Genomic DNA, 25,713 nt, shown 5'->3' with positions numbered 1-25,713 from the left:
CATCTTTTTCATGTATTTAACATCCTGACAATATGGTGTGAGGAAAGCAGTTGATAACCGCTTTTCAAAGTGACCCTAAGTATTTCATTCATCCTTTGTACCTTGTAAACATAACACAAAGAGCAATGACTTACCTTTAAGTTGTTCAGCAACTTTCCATCATCAGTGAATATCTTTTGTCTGTATATATCTGGATTATACTGCTAACTGACCAGGCAGCTGAAGTGTGTCAGTGAGATGGACTCTCAAATGATGGTTCTTCTTACAGTTACATCAATCACAACATATTCCACAACAGGACAAAACGAGGGCACAATATATATACCTACATGCAAAAGAAATGCACGTTTTTTTATCCAAACAGGAAACAACCTCAGAACCCTAAATTGATATGAGTTTTTGGCATATTGCGAAATTTGATGGTGTTACCAGTAATATGTTTTTTAGTATTTTTTTTTTTTTTTTTGGTCTTTTTGGAAGGCCGAAGTAAGAACACATAATTAGAAGGAATCATCAAAATGCACCATACCAATGAACATGTTGGTATCATACAATGAAATGGAACATACATAAATCATCCACCATTTGTGGATATAAGACTGCACAAAAGGTGGGTCTATCACTCCTTGTTCATTGATGCCACCTTTAACTTTAATTGAAAGAAACCAGGTTTTCGGACATTTGGAAGCTGGCGTGCCTTTCCAAAATGTTGCATGTCTTTTTGATGATTTACCATCTCTAGTATCAGTACAACACTACACAGACCATAGATGACTTTTCTTGGACAGGAATGGCAATTTTCCATGGAGCTGTGGATTTCCACGGATGTTATTTGAAACTGATCAATTGATCGTCTGAATCACCATTTGATGACAATAGTAAGTTTTCAGCTGAAAACTGCTTGGAACCGGTCATCCCAGGGTCACCGCCCCATGACAAGATTGGCACATTTCCTGTCAACAACACTGAGGTCCCTTCTTGTCAACCCTTTTACCTTTCAAAAACTTAATAACGTCATCAGTCTTAGTAGCCAGTGAAATGTCTTCACACTATTTTTTGTCTGTCTAACCTTGTTTGTATTTTTTGTATTTAATATTGAAAATTGCATACATACATTATTTGTACTTGACTTTTGTGTGAGTATATATTAGCACTTTCAGTAAATCAAATGGGGATGTGGTGTGTGGGGGGTGGAGTGGGGGTGGGGAGTGTATATTTGATCTAGAACTCAGAAATTGCTTCACATGAGATACATTCACAGGCTTTGCTGTTAGTAGAACGTTATTATCCCCCCGGCATGTAATGTGGGGGGATATAGTCGATGCCTCCTCTGTCCGTCCGTAATTATTTTGTTTCCGGAGCAGAACTCAGAAACCGTTCAATATTTGTAGACCAAACTTTATAGATATAGTAATCTCAACTTATAGTTGTGCCTTTTGCTATTTACAGAGTTTTGGCATTTTTATTTTTTTTGTTTTTCCATGGAACATTTTGGTGTTAGTCGAATGGTGGGGCAGGCTTTGTTTCCGGAGCAGAACTCAAAAACCGTTCAATATTTTTCTGCAAAACTTGGTAGATATATCAATCAGAACCTTAAGTGGTGCCTTTTGCTACTTACAGGTTTTTGAGATTTAGTGTTTGCTTGGTCTCCATGGAAACGTTTTGGACTTAGTCTCAAAAATGAGAGGTGTGTTTCGTGTCCGGAGCAGAACTCAAAAATTTCTTAATATCTGTCAGTGTTACTTGGTAGATATGTGTGGCAGACCCCAGAGTGGTGCCTTTTGCTATTTACAGGTTTTTGTGATTCATCATTTTCTTGGTTTCCATGGAAACATTTCGGACTTAGTCTCAAAATGAAGGTATGGGCTTTGTTTCTGGAGCAGAACTCAAAAACCGTTTCATATTTTGCTGCAAAACATGGTAGATATATGAGTCTGAACCTAAAGTGGTGACTTTTGCTATTTCCAGGTTTTAGTGGTTTATCATTTTCTCAGTTTCCATGGAAACATTTTTGACTTAGTCTCAAAAGTGAGAGGTGTGTTTCGTTTCCGGAGCAGAACTCAAAAACTTGTTAATATCTGTCAGTGTTACTTGGTAGATATGTGTGGCAGACCCCAAAGTGGTGCCTTTTGCTATTTACAGGTTTTTATGATTTATTATATTATTCCATGAACATGTTGCTGACTTCGTTTCTGGAGCACTACTCGAAAACCATTTCATATCTTTCAAAAGACCTTGGCAGATATACAAGACAGATAAATGGATTTTTTCTGATTACAGATATATGGGATTTATATTTTTCATGAATTCCATGGAAACAATTCAGACTTGGTCTAAAAACACAATAAGTAATTGTCGGATGATTTGATATGTGGGGGCCGAGGGGATATGTCATCTTCTGATGACTCTTGTAGTCGTTACTCATACTATTGATCTCTTCGTTTATCCTTGGGTCCTCATGTCCTAATTCAGACACTATTGCTATCCTATACTTTTCCCTTGCAGTGAAGGAGATTGTGTGTATATGCAACTGAAGCTGACAGTGACTGGTCCAAAGTGTTTCATTCATAAAGTAGACTCTGTTTTGCTGTTTTGCTTCTGTTTGCAAATATGACATCACAAGACAGTGTCCTGAAAGTTTATCTGCCAGTTTAGTTCTTAAACACAGGTGCATTTTGCTGATGTCTTCATGTTATCAATAAAATTCCTGATTCAATATTTTTCAAGATAGCCATTATTTTCCAGTGTGACAGCAAAAATATGTTTTGTTACGGGTTTACTGATGCATAGAATTATAAAGAGATCTTGTTTAACATGGTGTCCATTGATCATGATCAGTGTGCAGTTACATCATTATAATTGTGCAGGAGCAGATTCTGATAAGGGTGAAGGAACACTGAACAGATCCTGATAAGGGTGCAGGAACACATCTAAACAGATTCTGATTAGGATGCAGGAACGCTGAACAGATTCTGATAAGGGCACAGGAATGCTGAACAGATCCTGATAAGGGTACAGGAACACTGAACTGATTCTGATAAGGATGCAGGAACACTGAACAGATCCTGATAAAGCTGCAGGTACACAGACCACATCCTCATGATGTGCTTGAACACTAAGTGTACAAAATGTGTCTGACTATCTATTCACTTTGTACTTTTTATCTCTGTTCACCAAAAACATTCATTCTTGTACATGTATGTAAAATATGTTCATCGATATGGGATCATGTCCCAGTAGCTGAGACTAGATAAGGTTATGAAGTAAAGTGTCTAAGTGATAAACCATACAAGTTTCTTAGAAGTGTCTGTATTTAGACTATTAGGGCAGAGTATCTGTTGTTAAAGAGTCTGCCAATCGTTTCAGCATACACTGTCTTTACTTTGTGCTGTCTTCCCCGTGTCCTGGCAGCGTCTGTACCAGAGCTTTCATACTACTGTCATCCTGCACCCCTGCTTGCATCAACCTAGCATCTGGATGTAATCAAAACATTACAGACATTGTAGACTCATTTAGCTATTCTTGTCACAGTTGGGAGCAGGAGACATCACTACAAACCAGTTTACACATATCAGTATGCTTCAGATCTTATCTTTGAAGCAAGAGCAGAAGTAACAAGCCTTTATCATGCCTTATGTGTTGTCTTTGTGCTGGAAGTATATAATAATCACAGTCAGCAACCATCTTTAAATTGGCTTAAAATGTCTCTGTGCCAACCTCAAGTTTCTGTTCATGATTAGTGTTTCTTGACATTCACAGATGTACCAGATATGTCACCAGCCATCCACCACTGATATACCACCAACCTTCTGTCACTAACATATATATTCATCTTATCTCTGTTCACCAATATACCACCACTTACAAGTGAGGTACGCTGCAAGAACCCCACTGCCAGTGTCAACTCATTCAGTACTTCGTTGTAGTACTTCTTTATCTCAAATAACTTTGAATCATGCATGATATCCAGAAATCACTGATGTTTTGTGAATGCAAATCAGCGAAAGGGAGATAATTTGTTCTTATGTCATCTGAAAAATCTAGTGATAGCAATGAAATGATTTGCCTCACATTCCAATAAATAAATTTTGACTAAACGTTCAAATGTAGTCCCTGTGAATGTCAAGAAGGGGAATTACATCACCGACCCTCCATCGCCAATATATGACCATATATTGTTCCTAATATACCACCAACTCTTTGTCACCAATATACCACCTAAAAATATACCATTGACCCTCCATCACCAATATATCACCAAGCCTCTATTCCTGATATGCCACAAACCCTTCCGTCACCAATGTACCACCAACTGATGTACCACCAACCCTCCATCACCAATATCTCCTCATGCCTCTGTTCCCGATATACCTTTGTCACCAAGATACCACCTACTTTCAATCAATGATATCTTTCACCAACCATTATCAGTATACATTTTTACCAATATCACTGGACTACCTGCCCACCACAATGTCCATTCAATAACAGTGAGTGAGTTTAGTTTTATGCCGCACTCAGCAATATTCCAGCTCTGTAGTGGTGGTCTGTAAATAATCAAGTCTGGACCAGACAATCCAGTCATCAACAGCATGAACATTTATCTGCACAATTGGGAACCGATGCCGTGTCACTTATGAAGTCAGTGAGCCTGACCACCCAGTCCTGTTAGTCACCCCTTAAGATAAGGATAGTTGCCTTTTATGGCAAGCAACCACTACCCCACTACCTTTTTTAATGAAATGCAAAGAAAGGATGACCTATTATATATTATATGAAAGTCAACACATTGTTTTCAATAAAATTATAATATTAAGTACATGTTTGTACTCACTACTGTGTCAGTACAGAGAAAAGACAAAAATGACATAAAAAATGACCAAAAACACATTTTTCATTTTTCACCATATATACAAACAAACCGTCGAAGAGAAGCGAAGCGGGTGATAAAGTATTAGGCTCTGTGCGTCCGTCTGTACAAAATGGAATAAGTAAAGAACGGTTGCCTAAATTCTTTTCATATTTGGTACCTAGGTTCATCACAGCATAAGAAAGACCTGTGAAGGTCCCGGGGTAGAATAGGCCTTCAGCAACCCATGCTTGCCATAAAAGGTGACTATGCTTGTCGTAAGAGGCGACTAACGGGATCGGGTGGTCAGACTAGCTGACTTGGTTGACACATGTCATCGGTTCCCCATTGCGCAGATCGATGCTCATGTTGTTGATCACTGGATTGTCTGGTCCAGACTCGATTATTTACAGACCGTCGCCATATAGCTGGAATATTGCTAAGTGCGACGTAAAACTAAACTCACTCACTCACTCACAGCATAAGAAAGGTGCTGTCAGGTTTGGTGACCTTGACCTTCATTTCAAGGTCACAAGTGGACTTTAACGAGGTACCCGTGACGGCGCGATACCTCATGAACTGGTCATAGGATTTTTTCATATTTGACATCAAGCTTTATCTGTGGATGGCATAGGGCCCAGTTAATTTTGGTGACCTTCAGATCTTTCAAGGTCACATCAACCCTTTGAAGGTTTCAGCACGTTCACCTACATGTTTAACTTTTCAGTGATATATCTCAAGAACCGGTCACTGGATTTTCTTCGTATTAGACACCAAGCTTCATCTACAGGTGGTGTACATGTAGGGCCCAGTTGATTTTGGTGACCTTCATGTCATTTTCAAGGTCACTGCTAAAACTTTGAAGGTTTCACCACAAATTGTGATTTGATCATTTGCAGCGGTGGACTATGTGACCTTATTGACAATGCTTGTTCTCAGTTTAGATTGAGAAATTTATAGCTGATTATTTGAAACAAAAATTATAACTTGCTATCAATTTTTAATGGATATACACCAGAGGTAGGTGGCAAAGCTGAATTTGGAAAAGGAGGATAAATGTTGCCTCATGCATTCTGAGATCCCACTGTTTTGGGTGGTTTTTTTGGTCCTTAAGACAAAGCAAAGGCAAGAGTTTCATACAGCTGTACTGCTGCTTAACCTATTCCTGTTAAAGTAATGTTAAGGGACTTTACAATTATGTTCTATTCTTTCTAGTAAACAAAAACATTTGAACACATTCAAAATTGTTTCCATGAAGAAATCTATTAGTTTCCATTATGATGAGAATACTGACACCCTATCAGGAGCATTAGGTATATGTTACCAAGATATTCTATTTATGTGCACTGGATCGGAAGCTTGCGAAGCAAATTGTTCCGTTAAAGCGGGTAAAGGAAAGAGATCTTTTCAAGGTAAGGCAGTATGACATTACATTTTACAGGAAGAAGCCTAATATGCTTTTGAATACCAGGAGCAGAGGATGAGGTGCCAGATAACTATGCAGGATACCTAAGGTGGACATGTTATGCATGATGGGTTTCTCTTGGGATCAACAAACAGTACTTTGGAATTGTTGGAATGGCAGAGTAACTACAGACTTGTTACCACAGAAAAACACAGAGCAAGAGATAGTTTGCATGAAAAATCTGATACAACCGTCTACACAACTAAATCTTGTTGCCTAACTCTAAAATTGTTCTAAGATGTAGCAAGCGAATGTGGTGAAGAAGTCAGCCTGGTAACCTACGGCCTTGCCTTTGTGAAACAGGCTCTGAAAATCCAAGCCCAAGAAGCTCCTGTCAATGACAACCTCATCATACCTCTTCAACCATGCTTTGGTACCTTTCACATAAGCCTATCCTACTTCGCATGTCCAGGATACCTCCTCAATGCCCGACACAGACTTTCACAGAGGCATTTGCAAGTCTTGGCAGGCTAGAACAGCCAACACAAGAAACAGAACTGAGCACTTTGTATGTACAATGTATGGGAAACTTCCATGATGAGCACAAAGCTTGGTGGGTATGAAAAGTGACATCTTGTTTTCATATGTGCAAATGATGAATCAAGGTTCACATTGAACTTCAGAGACATCCATCATTGTGTCTGGCAATGTCATGGTGAATGCCACCAGCAAGCTGTCATGATTCCACATGATTAATATGAAAGTGGGTCTGTTATTGTATGGGATGGAATCACGATGACAGACAGAACCGATCTCAACATCTGCCAACATACTACCGTGACCACATCATCACATTACACATCCTGCCGTTTTCTTGGGCCATGGACAGAGATTCATTTTCCAGGATGAATACCAGAGCTTACCATGCTCACGTTGTCACTGACCATCTCCAGCAGCACCAAACGCAAACTCTTCTATGGCCAGCGATGTCCCCTGACTTCTCCTGCATTCAGCATGTGTGGGATATGCTTGGAAGATGAGTGCAGGGGCAACTATTCCCTTGGCAGAACTGGGTGTAGCACTCCATGGCAGTGGTTTCCTCAAGGACTTTGGTTTCATGCTTGTTAATGGTGGCCATCCTTATTTCCACATGAACATTGTTTCCCAATGACAAACATATGTTTGCTTCATTTGCCTCTTCTTTTCAATATCTATATGTGTGTGTGTGTGTGTGTGTGTGTGTGTGTGTGTGTGTGAGAGAGAGAGAGAGAGAGAGAGAGAGAGAGAGAGAGAGAGAGAGAGAGAACTTGGAGAAATGCTCTCCAATCCTGCATCATCCAGCCCTGAAAAACCCAGTTGGTTTTTGGTCAATGGCAAATACCTACATTATTCCAAATGGATTCCTGTATTTCTACATACACAAGGTGATGATTTAGACTTATTAAATGTGGGATCTGATAGTTATTGACTATGTATTCAGCAGCATCCATATGTATGTACATCCCGTTTCTTATTAACGCAATATCTCATGAACTGTTGTACCCAATGTCTTCACATTTGGTGACAGCCTTTAGTGGGGGATTACACAGACACTTGTAGATTTTGTGGACCTTGACCTTATTTTCAATATGACCACAACAGTTTGTCCACTTTTCAAACTATGTTAATGCAATATTCCATAAAACATTGCAACCAATGTCCTCAGTTTTGTCAACAGCCTACACTGGGTGATTATCCACACACCAGTCATTCCATGCATTTTGTGTGTGAGCAAAAAGTAAAGAGTAGTGAATATGTTATAAATATTTCATTTTCTTAGCAGGGGGTACATTGCCATGTTAGTGGCAAACAGCTTTTCAAGAAGAGATGAGTCGTCTTTCTTGTAGGTAATGCTTTTCATGGTACCAGTGACCATGACCATACAACATTTACATGTGTGCTCTCTGAGAGCATGGCTGACATGAAGCAACTATGTAATGACATTATAATTGGTTGCAATCACTTGTGTAATATTTTTATTAATGTTAAATGTTGTTTGTGACCTATTACAATAGTACAATTGAATTAAACTTAAATGTGTTAAGGACAAAAACAGTGGGATCTCAGAATGCAAGACACAAGAGTTATCTCCCTTTTCTAAATTCAACTTTGCCACCTACCTCCATTAAAAATTGATAGAAAGTTATAATCATTGTCTTTAATGTTTGCCTGTATATTTGTCAATCCAAATTGAGAAAAATATATTCTTCGATGGTTTATTTGTATATATGGTGAAAAATGAAAGATGTGCTTTTTGTCATTTTTTAGGTCATTTTTGTCTTTTCTCTGTACTGACACAGTAGTGAATACAAACATGTACTTAATATTATAATTCTATTGAAGCCAGATGTGTTGGCTTTCATATGACATATAATAGATCATCCTTTCTTTGCCATTCATACAAAATAATCAGCATTTCCAGTTGTGGGGTAGTGGGTGAAATAATGTCATGACTTCTAGCAAAAAATTGGTCAAGTTTTGACTCGTAAGACTGACATATTCTAAACATTCAGACATTTTTACCTAGGAACCGATATTCAAACCTTTAGGACCTCTGAGGTAAATAAATCATGCTTTATCTCTTGGACTAATTAGTCCTCATCTTGACTTGCATAGCCAAGTCAGCTACCCATTGGTCAAAACCGGTCAAGTGCTGTACGTATATTTTTGGCGTTAAACTGGACCACATGAGTCCCTAGTAACAACATATCGTCAAGAGTTATCTCACATGTTTGCACTGTTTGTAAACAAACACTAGATGAAGCAGTTTGGTATTGCAGTGTGCCAAGTGAAGTCAGTATGCTCTAGAAACCCATGCCATCACTAAGCAAGAGTTGCAGTCTATCCACAGTGAACAAAAATCACTCTGTTGTATTGTCGAGGTGTCACTTCAGTGCAGCTCAAATTATGGTCGTCACTGACAACAAGAGTGTATCATATTTCTCTCTCTATTTACCTGCGACTTAACAATCTTGTGAAAGAACATATGGGACAAGCCATCTAGATTAAACTAGCAAAACATCACCTTCTCTTCTCCCATCTTGTCATCCAGTCTTGATGCTTGCAACCCAAAATGACTCTTTCTCACATAGTCCTGGTGTCTGCCATGACACTTCCAAGCAGCAATCATGACCTATGTGTTTACTTCCACCTAAGAGGGGTCAGCTACCGAAATGCTGTAACTCTTAGGCCACTTCTGTAGCAGTGTACCATAAACAATCGACACATTCACTACAGCTGTGTCCATGTATTTACCCGCTGTAGCATATCGACACATCTACGGTAACGTCTCACTTAGTGTAGCGTTAGAGTGTTACAGTTAATAATTTGCCGTGACAAAAGGTGAAAGAAATCCTCTCTGAACCAACAAAATATAACACTAACAAGTCTAATATTTTTTCAATAATTTTATAAAGTTTTCTTGTCAGCAAGCAAGAGTGAGATACAAAAGAGGTTTCATGTACAACGCAACAAAGTCAAATTAAAAGTAATGGGTGACAAATATAGTATCAACTCACCAAAGTCTTGGTTTGAGAGTGAAAAACAGCACTATTGAATGTAACAAGGCGAGTGGTCAGACAGCGGTCATGTAGGTCAAGCGTTGACAAAGGCAGGCAGTTTAGTGTACTCCAGTTAATCTCTGAGTGTGTGTGTTTCCGGTCTCGTCGACACAACAACCAGACTTTAGATACAAAGTCACTGATTCCTGAACATATGAGCACTATACAACCATTGCCTTTAATATAGAATTCCCTCGTAGTCTACTGGAAGTATGCACACGTACTCTACTGGAAGTACGCACATGTACTTAAAGGAAGGTAACTCTGAAGCTCCACCTTAAAGCCTGCTGCCAAAGTACAAAAAGCACTGAACATTTATGATATTAAATGTGACCCATAATAATTATCCCTCAAAACTTTTAACATTGTGACCCAAATAATAATTATCACTTAATCAATAATACAATTTACAGAAAATACACTCTCGTAACACGAGTGTGAGACGTCTTCAAGACTTGTGCATTCCAATACAGGTCATGCTGACCAAACCTCGAGTGGCCCCAAGTTGATGAAAGTTTCATGTTAACAGAGTAGCAGTTGCTTACTTTGTCCTGTGTTATTTGAGAGTTCCTTAATAAACAAAAGTTTGACCAAGAATGACAGTGTGGATTTCGAGCGTTTGCACCATTTCTTGGGTAAAATGTCTGCATGAGGTGACATCACTGTTCAAACGCATATAAGAAATCACTGTTTCAGCTGCTGTTTTACTCAATTTGTATAAATACTTTATTTCAGTCTGGAACCATTGCCTGGTACTAGAGCAAACGTTTTGTGCTGAATGCAATGATAAAAACCAAAATCTTACATTCACAAATAAAAAATATATACAGACAAAATCAGCTACCATTTTGATTGTCTTATTCTTTCGGTCCAGATTTAAAGCATTTAGTGAGAATGCTCATGTAGATAAATTTGTTAACAGGAGTTCGCGAATTTGATATGGACATTTATCATGTATCTCAGTTAATATCAAACTCGAACTTCGTTCTCTTTTCATAGTTAACTTGGACACATGATAAATCACTATGTGAAACTGGCAAACAAATCATAACATGTAATATCATCTACTACCACAGTGTCTGTGGCACATATCCATTTTACAAGACAGGGAGCAACATGCTCTGTGAAGAATCAGGTTGATCTATGTGTAATTCCTCTCACATGCATAGTCATGCTTGATAAAGACAAAACCCTGATCTATAGTTTGACTTGACATTTACCAATGTATTGATACAAGTTTAAACCCCTCTAACTGCTGTCCTCATCCATATTCATTTCATCTGGGACAGTAGAAGCAAGTGTTACTGAGCTCCAGTACCTGGTAGTCCTTGGTAATGTCAGATAAACTCTGGAACAATATTGACAAATAGATTGTGCTAGTATGCCAAGCAGTACAAGGTCTTGTTTATTGATTGATCATTATCTAATGTGTTTGTTCATTCAGTATGCATTCATTTGTTGCTGAATTGGAGAAGATTACCAGAAGTTATGATTTTATGATGAGGTATCTGACAATAGGCTAGTGATTGCCTCATTAAGTGTTTGACCAGGAGGGTCTTATGTCCTTGCACATCGGGATATGTAGCCAATCATACAGCTTTCCTTTCATCACATCACATTGATTGGAATTAGACTTTATAAATGTGACAACACCTCCTTTATGTACAAATAGCATTTATGCCATGTTCTAGTGGGGGAATTGCGAGTCAGTCCTATAGATAACACCAATGTCCTGAAGCAAGGGAACAGCGAGTTGGTCCTATTCATTCATGCCCTGAAGGTAGGGAACTGATAGTCAGTAATATAGATACCACTCATGTCTTGAAGAAAGGGAACAGAGAGTCAGTAATATAGATACCACTCATGTCCTAAAGGTAGGGAACTGATAGTCAGTAATATGCATACCACTCATATCTTGAAGGAAGGGAACAGAGAGTCAGTAATATAGATACCACTCATGTCCTGAAGGTAGGGAACTGATAGTAATGCGGATAACACTCATATCTTGAAGGAAGGGAACAGAGAGTCAGTCCTATTGATTACACTCGTGTCTTGAAGGTAGGGAACAGCTAGTGACCCCTAGGTATATATCACTTGTGTCTTGACTGAAGGAAACAGAGAGTCAGCCCTATATATACTAATTGCTCCTTTGAGGGATGGGCATACAGTCAGGCTGTGCTATAATATATATCAATGCATCTCATCTTTTGAAGAATGGCATAAATTAACTACTTTAGTTCAGAAAGAAATCTTGTTGAGTACCATGTGGCAAGTATTGAAAGTTTATGTATTTGGTCTTGTTCATTCACATGTCAACTGTTTTAGCCTCTTCTTACCATTGTTTGTAAGTGTTGCCTGATGAGTATATTGCATGTTATTGTTGGTGATAGTGATATGGCCCATGCTCATGCACCCAGTGCTTCTAACAAATACACCCTCTGGCAGGAGGCATACATTCATCAGCTGCAGAATTATGGAAACTATCCTGCTTGCTTATGTACTGCAGTGCTGTGTTTGGACGCACTGTTTCTGATAGATGTTCAAGTTGAACTCTGAAGGAACTCTCATTTTCAAGTCTTCACTGTATCTAGTATAGCTCAATCATGTTACTGAAAATATGTATAATAACTGAAGTATTCATCAGACTTACTGTATGTCTGGCAAAGTCTATTAACTTAAAGCCATATGCCTTTGAAAGTTTGTTCATAATAATTTTTTTTTTGCTTGAAATGATACATTTTCCTATTGAGCAATATCTACAACCACTTATGTTACTTTGTGCATTTTGCTGAAATGTGAGAATGTAAGAAATACATATCACTTTTCCATACCACTTGATAATAATGATAATACTTCAGGGGGACTTCTTCAGTCCTTTGCCTTTTTGTCTGTCTCTAAATCCTTTGAGTTTTCTGCTCAATAGGGTGGAGGGTTACCATCCTGGACCTCCTCAACACAGATCCCCACACATGATCCTCTGGTGATGCATGTCAAGACTCATGATGAAAGCAAGGAATTACACAGCTATTTTAAGCGTGCCAAGGTTGTTGGACACAATCTGAAATATGAGGTTGATTTTGTTGATGTGCTGATAGATGATACAGCAATGGGAGTACACTAGGTGAGGTCCTTCACCAAGTCTGGCCAGAGTTGGTCCTTTGTGGAGAGGTTGTCTGAGAAGCCATTGCATTGTGTGTACATACAGTGTGTGGAACACAACAGCAATCCAACTGACTCCTTCACCTGGATGAAGTTGGCTGCTCTCAGATGTGAAACTGAGGGCTTCCTTTTTGCTGCTCAGGATCAGTTACTTCCCACTTGCGATCACTAGAATGTGATTCTTAAACAAAATATGAACATGTGAATGTTGAATATGCAGTGTATTTACAGAGACTTCCAACACCTTGTCAGTGGATGCCCTTCCTTGGCACAAACACCATGTCATGATGGCATGGCTTGCTGTTTTTACTATCGTCTCTGACATGCCTGTGGCTTTGACCACAAGGTCCATCCATGGTACGACCCTGAACATGTCCAAGGCATCCTGGAAAATGATGCTTTTAAACTTCTCTGGAATAGGCCAATACACAGCCTTAGATGAATTCCAGCTGACAAACCTGATCTTGTCCTTTTTGATAAAGCCAATGAAATTATTTATATCATTGAATTTTCTGTCCCTTTTGACAGCAATGTCATTGGCAAGATTCAAGAAAAGCATTATAAATATGTGGACCTCGCCTGTGAAATGTCTGGCTTGCATTCCAAGTACACTGTTGTCAGGCTTCCCATTGTTCTCAGTGCCCTTGGTTTGGTACCTCCTGAACTCTTGGCGCAGATCAGGAGAGTGCCCAGGTTCTCCACCGGGAGCACAGCCCTTCTGACAATCTGGGTAATGTAGAAGGCTGCAGTGTTGGGGAGCCTTCATATTCTCCAAAAAGTTCTTAGTGGGTTCGACTAGGCAATGTTTCCTGGGAGAAGTCCCATTCGCTGTCTGGGCTGAGTGTAGAGGGGGTGAGGGCCCTGAGCTGAGGATGAGCTTAACCAGCCTGACTGTGCCAGGATCACCCGAACCCTCTCTGCTGCATTTCAGTCTTAATCTGTAATACACAACAATAATAAGCGAGGGCCCTGAGCTGATGATGAGCCTTACTGGCCTGACTGTGCCAGGATCACACAAACTCTCTGCTACATTTTCATCTATAATCTGTAAAACATAATAATAATTCACTTATACAGCACCTAGTTTCCATCTGACTAGTTGGTCAATGGATCTGATCTGGATCTAATCAGAATCTGAACATACAGATGTACATTTTGTACAATAATTATCTGTGCATGCACTGCAAGAAAACATGCAGACATTATAAATGATTGAAGGGATTCATATGATCACATGAGGGCACAATGTGTGCGACAGGATAACATGCTGACTTATATACATAATGTACAGCTATAATCTATCACACATCAGTAAACATTGAAACCTGTGGGGTCAGACCCAGCCAATTACCATCATTATGTGTGATTCTATACATTGAACCTACCAAAAATATCTAACAGTTATAGCCTGCAGTAACAAGTAATGCCCAGGGGGCCTCATTGATTCCTCAGTCACTACTTTTACCAGGTCTCTTGCGGCCAGGCTCATTACAGATGAAAACTCAGATTATTTCAGGAAGATTCAATACACATAATAAACCATTTCCAAAATTATAAGAAATCTCTGCTAATAAACAAACATATTCTGATACGACGTGTATGACCTAGACAAACATACGCTGACACAACATGTGTATGACCAAAACAAAAACTCTGTCCTTGCATGTGTATGACCAAGACAAACACACTCTCACTCAAGTATGACCTAGACAAATCTACTCTCTCATGATGTATTACCTAGACAAACATACACTGATACAGCATGTGTATGACCAAGACAAACACACTCTCACTCAAGTAAGACCTAGACAAATCTACTCTCTCATGATGTATTACCTAGACAAACATACACTGATACAACATGTGTATGACCAAGACAAACACACTCTCACTCAAGTATGACCTAGACAGATATACTTTCTCATGATGTGTGTATGACCAAGACAAACATGCACTGATACAGCATATGTATGACCAAGATAAACATTCTCTCTCATGACATATATGACATACTCAAACATGGTGTAGGTGTCTGGCAGGTCTTCCAGGATGCCAGACAGGAAATGTCTGCAACTGCACACAACCTGGCCATAACAATAGGTCAAGAGGGCCATCAGATCTGCCACCTGAAGGATTACTTTGGTTAAGCTATAGGTAGAACTGCCAACACTGATGCACATCAAGGGAAGCTGTGTTCACATAATAAGGGTTAGGTGAAGGCTATGGTGGCTTCTGCACAGATCAGCTTCAGAAGTCCATGTGCATTGAATTTTGTCAACCCAAAGATACTTAAATTATATTTCACCATCTGCATCTGTCACTTCCGCATGTTCACATTTTTCAAGCAGGGGTCAGTACCACCAGGTGGACAGAGGTATCACTGGATTTAAACTCCATAATACATTGGGTTGGACGTCAGCCGCTTACAAACAATATTAAAGACCTCATATGGAAGGTGGAAGAAAACGTTGTGAATCTGTATAACCAATGTGTGACTGTCATTTTATGAAATGTTAGTTTTTGATGACTGTTTATAGTACTCAGATTAAATAAAATTTTAATTTTTTTTCCAAAACAACTGTTCCTGTTTAAGTTTACCAATCTTTGTCTTCTTTTAGATTTAGGAAAATGTCATTATACTGGAGGTTCACATAACCTTGTTAGAGGCATTGAACTTTCTATTTTATAGTCAGGTGTGATTGGATATGTTTTCCCATAAACTTAGAGATATCACCACATTGAAGTTCTTATAACTTTCTTACTATGGTGGCTTGTGGCTTATTACTTTAGATTCAAAATTGTATTTGGTGAAATAGGCAGATCAAACATTTTCAAAGACATGAAGAAACTAGCATTTCAAAATTTCATTGTCACACATGTCACTCAAGTTTTGTAACTATGCTTTTTACACATTTCCTCTGAAACAACGAAAATTGTTTACCTGAAACTGTTTACAGTATTCTAGTCTTTTTAGATGTGGGTGCTTCAATGTAATTGTCATCTTTGACAAACAAACGTTACCATTTATGCATTTTGCACTATGCCAGATAATATTCAGAATATGTGCAGATTCATATTTTTCAGTTTGATGTTACTCACCTTTAGTTATTGACCTTCCAGACTTTTGACAGTTGTTTAGTGGGTATAATTCAGTGTAATTGCAGTTAGAGTGACCATGTTCCATAATGCTGACTTGCCCGTCTGTATTATGAAAGAACCCATTTTTCCAATTTTCTTGGTGAATATGAGCACCATGTTTGATATGTAAGAGAGTAGTAAGTAGTTTTGATATCTGTTTTAAATCTGTCTGCTGCACAATTTTATATTTACACAACATAATACAATATTTTTACAAACAGTTCAAGCATAGATGGTATGAGTTAAGCTAGCCCCTAATATATGTTCAACATTTTGCTGGAGTTCGAGGAATATGTTTCCTCTCAAGTAACTCTCAAATGAAAGGTGGAAAATAGCTGAATGTTTACTTTGAAACTGTGCATTTTTACATAATTTAAGATGAAAACACATTTGGACATTAATGCACATAATTTCAAATCATCATTAGAAAGTGAATATGTGCATGGCCACTTGTTGTGTTCGAGAGAGTGATAATGTTAGATAGTATGTGAGAGACAAACAGATGAAACACAACCACCAACGAGATATCCAAAGACAGAATAGGAAGTAATGAAAATGAAACTAGACTGCTGCCACCTTGGCTATCAGATTGCAGGAGGTTGTTGGCAGTGGTAACTGGGTCTACTGCCAGCCATGACTACAGTGACTGGAGAGAGCATGTGGCAACCACTTGCTCCCATGGTCTGACAGTCATACTGCTCCCCAGCTTCTAGCTTGTGCTGCCTGCCTGCCTGCTGCCTGCCTGCCTGCCTGCCACTAGCAGTACTGAGCTTGGGGACAGTCAGTGAGAGAAAGAGAGATTGAGTGGGCTGGGTGTGTGGCACAGGCTAGGAGTCAACAACACATACCGACACAGAATACCTCAAAGTCACTTCATTTCCCACTTGCAGCTGTGTATACTGTAAGTGACCACCAGTTCCTGCAATCAGGTGTGGCTGGAGGGTTACACACCTTTTGAAGTGCTTTATCAGCTGTCGGCCAGATTCTTTGTTGGATACTATAGGTGATCTCACCACACTGGTGTTATAGTGTTGTCATATGACTCTGAGCTATGCCTGTCACAGGATCCACTTCTTCTGGTCAAATGGGAGATTGTGTACAAACCACTGCCACCAAATCTCGCAGCAAAAGTAGCAGTGGTAGTAAAACAGGAAGACAAAACAGCAAGAAAGAGTCAAAGTCTAAACGTGGGGGCAGTATGAAGAAAAAAGACTCCTCCGATATGCCATCAGAGGTAAGCATTACTAAACAATTTTTCACACATCATTTGTTTTCTTTCAGAAACTTAGCAAACCACATGTATGCCAAAGTGTATGAAACTCAAGAGGACTTGTGCCATAAACGCAATGAAATCCGGTTAGCAAACATGCAGCTTGCTGGAGTTCGAGCGCAGGTAAGGTAGTTGTTACATCTTCTCAAGTTTCTACACCAGTGACAACCAAATGCACTGGGTTTACACAATTGTTCACGCTGGATAACATTCTGACAACAGGTCAAGCCTACAGTCCATATCCTGTACATATATGTACCAGGTTAGCATATATGGTCAACTGGCCATGTGCCTGGGTAGATCCAATGAGGGGTTTTACTCTCGCCACCCCAACATCCATCCATCCTTACCCCCCATATCCCCATTTTTCAAGACACCTATCATAGCACAAGTCTTTGGTTTTTACCCTCTTTCCAGCAGCCTGTAACAAACACCTGTTACACTCAAAACTGGAGACGAGTCTTTCAGGGAATACTGTAGCTTTTCTATTTGCAGTGGTAAGTGATGGATATAGGAATACGCTTACAGGGAATTCCTTCCATTCTCTTTGTGACATGTGTAAGGACACATATATATCATAAAGCCAGCTCAAACCTACCAAAAACCCAAAATTAGTTACCACTGCAATATTTTCTCTATGTAAATAGATACCATCCTATCAGTAGAGCAACTTCCTTCTTCCCACCATTACCAACAAGTTTAGACATCTTATCATTGTATGATATGTTCAAACTTAACACAGCAGTATCATGCTTAAAGAATTCTCAAATGCCTAAGTCATAAATGAGTGTTCCAAGTTTGATAAACACAAAGTAAAATGATGATGTCTGTTTCCATGTATGTGGTGATCCAGCAGCTGTGTGTGTGCGTTCAGTCACCCCAAGTCTCAGTGTAGGACTAACATACTGATGGTGGTGGTTACAGTGTATATTTAGACTGTCTGGCAGCACCCTCAAGTGTACGCAAGCATTGCTTCAACTTTCATATCATCCATACAGAGCACTGGCAGAATTTAGTGGACATATATCACAGCATTACAAATCATGTCAGATTGTTACCTTAGTTAAAACAGGTTAAGGCAATTACAATTATCTAAGCTGAGTGCAAAACTGATCATTGGTTTCCAAGGCACTTATTTGATGGATGCCAGCTGACATGTATCAGCATCCTGAGAGCCCAGCTGTCTCTGTTTATTATTGTTTTACTCTTCACTGATATCTAGAATGCCAATTCCAACAATTTTTTGAGCAATTAGGTCATTTGATGCACATGAATTCAGAGTCATCTGATGTATTACATTGACCCTCCTGCCTGATCCCTATGTCCCAATACCCAGCTACTCCCTGCCACCCCCAAATCTATATGCATCACACACATCCTCATAACTGCTACACACAAACACACACAAATATCTGCCATGTGTGCTTACACTTGCTACACACCAACACACACATAGATCTCTGCTTTGTGTCCTTATCCCTGCTACTCACCAAAATACACATAGATCTCTGCCTCGTGTCCATACACTTGCTACACACCAACACACACATAGATCTCTGCCATGTACCCTTACACTTGCTACACACTCGCATAGATCTCTGCTGTTTCTTGTTGTAGCTGCTTCACACACACATGTCTTGTGTCCTTTTCCTGCTCAACACACACACACACCTGCCATAGATCCTTATGACTGGTACACACAAACACACACTAATCTCTGCCATGTGTCCTTATACCTGCTACACACCCACACATTCATAGATCTTTGCCATACACATACAAACATCTGCCATGTGTCCTTAAACCTGCTCCACACTTACACACACACACATAGATCTCTGCCACAGGTCCTTATACCTGTACCACTCTCTCTCTCACACACACATAGATCTCTGCCATAGGTCCTTATACCTGCTCCACTCTCTCTCTCACACACACACATCTCTGCCATGTGTCGTTATACCTGCTCCACACTTACACACATAGATCTCTGCCACAGGTCCTTATACCAGCTCCACTCTCTCTCTCACACACACACATCTCTTCCATGTGCCTTTACCTGCCTGTGTGTAGTTGCCTCTATATGGCATCACTATTCCTTATTAATCATTCACCTGTTGAAGAGGATACTGTTCAATATCATTAAGTGGATGATGCACATGGTTATAACAAATACACATATGGGAACTAGTTCCATGAAAAATTCATTGAAACTTTCACTCACTGCCATGGTTTTTAGAGAAAACAGATCACTGAGAGTAGTTTATGCAATGCTGTGACAAGACTAACATTGCATGGTACTATTTTGTGAGAGTGTCTCTTTCTTGTAGCAAAATTTCACAATTTATGTAAAAGGGTATTCTCAGTTATGGTGACACATTGGCAAACATTGTGATGCAGGGTCCCTATCCCAAAATGATGATAGCACAATCATAGTCATGATGTTGGTACTATGATCACCTTTGCATTACAAAGGCTTTTTAGAACACACCCAAGAATTCTTTAGGCTTCTGCAAGTTATTCAATTCACACACATTAACTCTTAATATGTTCGAAATAGTGTCATTTGTGCACTGTCATTGGTACCTGTTTACACACAACTGTGTCATTTGGAAGAAGTGAAAATAGCAGATAATAAACAAATTGCTCGACCAATGTCAATTTTCTGAAACTAGTGTATAGTTTATGACAAGCATCAGTGAGCCAAGTACCAGAACTGTTTATTCAGAATTGTAATACACGGAGCTCATTTAGTATGTGCTATACGCTTTATACATGACACACCTATTTCTTACACCCTATCTAATAAAACCCTTTATCCTGTCCACTACACCTCTAACGGCTGTTGTGGATGTACCGTCAGAAGGGGTTGAAGAATTGTAAAGTTATTGTCCTCTTGAGAGGGTACGTAAGTCCCAAAACTTTCTATGTAAATTTAGTATGGCCAAACTTTTAATCATAGTATATTTGTTGTTTTTAATGGCTAAATTTCAGTATAATCACCAATGGCTGAAGGGATCGTGTAAATCCAGCTAGGATCTATGCAGGTAGCAAAGATACTGTAAGTCCCCATGGACCCTAGTATGGTGATTTACCTTCAGTTTTTGGTGGTCTATATATCATATTGTGCTCTTTAATTACAATGTTTCAGCTTTCAATGCTAGTCTTATGTTCATATCTGTGATAGCCTAGTGTGTTTACTGTCCTTCCAATTCTTTGATTTTAATACTGATATAAATTGAATTGTTCAAGATATGGCTGCAATATTGACAGTGTAGTGATAAATTCTAACTCACTCACACACTCACTCATTCACACTGCTGTCTATTTCGTATCTAGTACACACCTCTATTCCCTGCCTTAGCTGCACCTATAAGGCACCTACCAGTATATTCCCTATCTAGTGTACATCTGTGCCTTATGTATTACCTCTCTGTTTCATTCTATTATACATCCATTGTTTATCTATTACACCTCTGTTCCCTGTCTCTTACACCTCTATCATTTGAGAATATGTTGCTTATCATGCAATCACTAGACAGTGCTCAGTATAATGTCACACATAAGTAAGATCCTCACATTGTTTTGTATGAATATCATGCATATTGTGATAGTATATATGAATAGATACTTGTGATAAGGGTATTTATTATGCAATCAGTGATGATTGGTATTGTCCTGAAAGATTCTACATTTGTGAAAGGTTTATTACAAACTAATACATAGTGATCAATATGGGCAGCTGTGATGACCTCAATGTTTAATGTAGTGATCTATATAGACAGCTGTAATGATGTCAGTGTTTACTGTAGTCATCAATATAGACAGCTGTAATGATGTCAGTGTTTACTGTAGTCATCAATAAAGACAGCTGTAATGATATCAGTGTTTACTGTAGTCATCAATATAGATAGCTGTAATGACGTCAGTGTTTACCGTACTGATCAATATGGGCAGCTGTGATGACCTCAGTGTTTAATGTACTCATCAATAGGGGAGCTCAATGATCCCAAATGTTTACTGTAGTGATCGGTGTAGACAACTGTAATGATTTCAAGTGTTTACTGTAGTGATGTATACAGACAGGTGTAATGATGTCTTTGTTTACTGTAGTGATCAATATGGGCCCCTGTAATGATCTCAAGTGTTTACTGTAGTGATCAATATAGACAGCTGTAATGATCCCAAGTGTTTACTGTTGTGATCAAAATGGGCAGCTCCAATGATCCCAAGTGTTTACTATAGTGATCAATATGGGCAGCTCCAGTGATCCCAAGTGTTTACTGTAGTGATTTTACAGACAACTGTAATGATGTCAATGTTTACTGTAGTGATCAATATGGGCAGCTGTAATGATCTCAAGTATTTACTGTAGTGATATATATGGGCAACTGTAATGATCCCAAGTGTTTAAGGAAGTTATCAATATGGGCAGCTGTGATCATCCCAAGTGTTTAAGGAAGTTATCAATATGGGCAACTGTGATGATCCCAAGTGTTTAAGGAAGTTTTCAATATGGGCAACTGTAATGATCCCAAGTGTTTAAGGAAGTTATCAATATGGGAAGTTGTAATGATCTCAAGTATTTCCTGTAGTGATATATATGGGCAACTGTAATGATCCCAAGTGTTTAAGGAAGTTATCAATATGGGCAGCTGTGATCATCCCAAGTGTTTGAGGAAGTTATCAATATGGGCAACTGTGATGATCCCAAGTGTCTAAGGAAGTTATCAATATGGGCAGCTGTGATGATCCCAAGTGTTTAAGGAAATTATCAATGTGGGCAGTTGTGATGATCCCAAGTGTTTAAGGAAGTTATCAATATGGGCAGTTGTGATGATCCCAAGTGTTTAAGGAAGTTATCAATATGGGCAACTGTAATGATCCCAAGTGTTTGAGGAAGTTATCAATATGGGCAGTTGTGATGATCCCAAGTGTTTAAGGAAGTTATCAATATGGGCAGTTGTGATGATCCCAAGTGTTTAACTCATTAAGCCCTGGAGCCGCTCCACTGCCCAACACCTGGCACCCCTCGCTGACTGCCTGATTGCTGCGACGAGGCTAATTAGTGCTAATCATGCCTGATTTCCCTGGCAGGTCTCGGATATGACAGGAAACTGTCTAGTCTCACAAACAAGTACTGATTATTTAATTGTGTCGTAAAGATGTAAATGGGAAAGAGGCCGATGTGAATACATATATTACAGCATTTTATGTAATTTATTACCTGTGTCTCTCATACCCGTGTATTTTTATCAACACCTACGCGGTCTTTGTACGTACGAGATGAACATATATACAAATTCCTCCTGTCTCTCTCATCGTATGGACTGAATTATAAAATATTATTTATAATAGAGTTTAAAAAGAAGGGGGCTTGCATTATAATCGTCTAGATTTTTTGCCAATACATTGCTCGTGCTTACTGACTATTTCAAGGAAAGTATCAATAGGTGTATAAGTAACATGGAACATATAGAGATTCATAGTTTGTCACTTTGTTCATCTTAACTTAACGCTGCAAACATACATCACCATTCATACACATACATACTGCATGATACATTTATCATTACTTGATGCTAAACAAAGCTTCTCGTCATGTGAAGGGATAAAATATCCCGAATGTAACGCATTATATCTTAGTTACTCATTATATTGGCTGATACTTTGACCAATCGTATCGTGAGAACCTGTCACATAGGAAGGGCAAGGTGATGGGGCGTGGCCTAAATTTCTGAAGAGCACGTTTGGACACTCAAAGTGATAGGGTAGAGATTGATTATTGGCTTTATCGTTGACCAATGGCTATGTTGTGTTTCGGCTGTATCAACTATCATGCAACAATTTGTGTATTGTAAACATAACATCAGTTACTGTAATGATGTATGAAAGAAACACATAAGACATATGGGAGTAGACTGACACTATGATGAGTGTATTCATTCTCAGATGGTGAACACACATGTCTTAGTATTTTGGACATGTAAAAGAATAACAACTGAAATGCAACAATTGAAGAGAATGAGTGAATTTTGTTTTACAGCGATTTTAGCTATATTCCAGCAGTATCGCGCGGGCTTCACACATTGTGCCCAACAACTGACAAGAATGGTATACGGTACCATTTGTACAACACAACTAGTGCATAAAGCGTTATCGTCCTTGGAACAAGTCTTTATGGTAGGCCTCAAAACAGTCAACGCACAAAAACACATCACAGCTTGAACATCTGCATTTGATGTCTCGACGTTTGCCAGTCCGTTTCATTGTATGTAAGACATACTTAAACCAAATGATGTCCCTCTCACATCATTGTTAGAGATTAAATTGTTCAAAACATCTATGTCAATGGCAGTAAAGGCGAATTTACGCACATGCCTAATAATCTATGAAAGAAGCGTTTTTGCTGATACATTGCCAGTGTATACTGAATATTTTAAGGAAAGTACTAATAAGCTAGTCTGTGACTTACATATAACAGATTCAGTTCGTCGCTTTGGTTCATCTAGATTTAACGCAGAAAATATACGTACATACATGCATGCATACATAATGCTATTCCTTGCACATACATAAGACAAAGGGTCATGGGATGGGCATCATCAAAGTTCCCGAATAGGACGTTTTGTATCTTAACTGTTCAAGATAGTCCCTGATTTGTTATCTATGACCAATCGTATCAGGAGATACCTGTCGCATTGGAAATGACAGGTGATGGGGCGTGGGCTAAATTTCTGAAGAGTACGTTCGGTCACTAGACAGCTTGGATACAGATTGACTATTGGTTAGATCGTTGACCAATCGATATGCTAGATTTCGGCTTTATCAAGTCTAGCTATTATGAAAAACTTTGTGTATCGTGAACATACATAATCGTAAGGATGCCTGAAATGTACACGTAGGACTAACAAGCACTTTGACAAGTTTATTTTTCTTTCTAAGCGCTCAAAGCGCAACAATCCGTTTATTTTTACCCCGAATAACCCAATCCAATCATTGAGTAGAGATAGTATTTATTTGCGTATACTTTTTGCGAACACTACTTGTACATCAAACATAATGGCTTGCTGAACATTTCAATATAATCTGTACATTGTTATGAATAAATATCATAATTCAAGTACATGTATTATAGAATTAAAAAAAGTAACACGATACTGATTTATTGTGATGTATACACTTGTAGTTGAATCTCCCCAAATATTTATGAAGATGGTTTTGAAAGCAAACGAGGTTCAGAAGATTGGCAATGGGCGTGACTCCACAAAACAGGTTGTCCAATGATGTAACAGCGCATAAGTTTGTTTTACACTTGTCACAGGACAAAAGTTTACCTGGACATGCATTCGACCAGAGGCTGTTATTTTGAGGTTGAAAGAGGTGTTCATATATTTAGTGTTGTCTGATTGAATGATTATACGCATCAATTCCGTAACTGATATATTCTCCTCCTTTTATTGATGATATATCTGATACACGTGATCATTACACAGGATAAGATAATTACAGAGATCAAATACAAACGTTTCGTACACAATGCTTATGTAAACTGCATTGAAACAGCTTGAACAAAATACCCCAGTTACCTTTGTATGATTTATGTGTACTATATATGTATATTATGAGTAGATGCAAGAGTTATCACTTCATATTCGATTATGTATTATTGTCAACTTTCAAAATCAATAGTCGCAAATGAATTAGGTTTAAATTAGTAACTTGGTTTATTTCAAATCTACACGAACATGAGTGTAAGACAATATTGCTATTTATGTCTACGATTCATTATATGAACTATAACAATGAATGAATGATTTAATTTAAAAGAAGGTTTCGTTAATTCAGTCAATGTGCAAGCATAGTATCTTAGTATTCACTCCCAATGACGAGTAACAAACAAGTACCTCCTGTAACAACATCTCATAATCCCTTTTCTCGCAGACATGTGTTCATTTGCCTGTATAAGCTCCTGACATTGCAAGCAATTGTTATCAAAACACATTGATAGTTCTTCTGATTAACACAGAAAGTAATCTCTCTCTTACAAAAGTTTAATCTTTGATCATTACTGCTAAATTGATTGAAATTATAGGTAATGTACAAATTTAAAATGTAAAACCCCCAATACGCGGCTCTCGCTGAATGAGAGGTGCTTTTCATAACCCCCAATATGCGGCTCTCGCTGAATAAGAGGTGCTTTTTATTACCCCCAATACGCGGCTCTCGCTGTGAGAAGCTAATTAATCTCGGCCTTAATGAGTTAAGGAAGTTATCAATATGGGCAACTGTG

General features: G+C 38.7%; 1 protein-coding gene across 1 annotated transcript in view; it reads left to right on the top strand.

Annotated features, from left to right (window-relative positions):
* Window positions 1–25,713, top strand: part of LOC137261849 (spectrin alpha chain, non-erythrocytic 1-like) — a 315,782-nt gene that overhangs the window by 172,755 nt on the left and 117,314 nt on the right. Inside the window, exon 11 of the mRNA XM_067799651.1 lies at window positions 17,432–17,543. Within this exon, the coding sequence (XP_067655752.1) occupies window positions 17,432–17,543 (112 nt within the window). The remainder of the gene's footprint in view (window positions 1–17,431; window positions 17,544–25,713) is intronic.

This window comes from Haliotis asinina, chromosome 14 (genome assembly GCF_037392515.1).
Source record: "Haliotis asinina isolate JCU_RB_2024 chromosome 14, JCU_Hal_asi_v2, whole genome shotgun sequence".
Taxonomy (NCBI): Eukaryota; Metazoa; Mollusca; class Gastropoda; order Lepetellida; family Haliotidae; genus Haliotis; species Haliotis asinina.
This window is presented reverse-complemented; position numbering and strand designations above follow the sequence as displayed.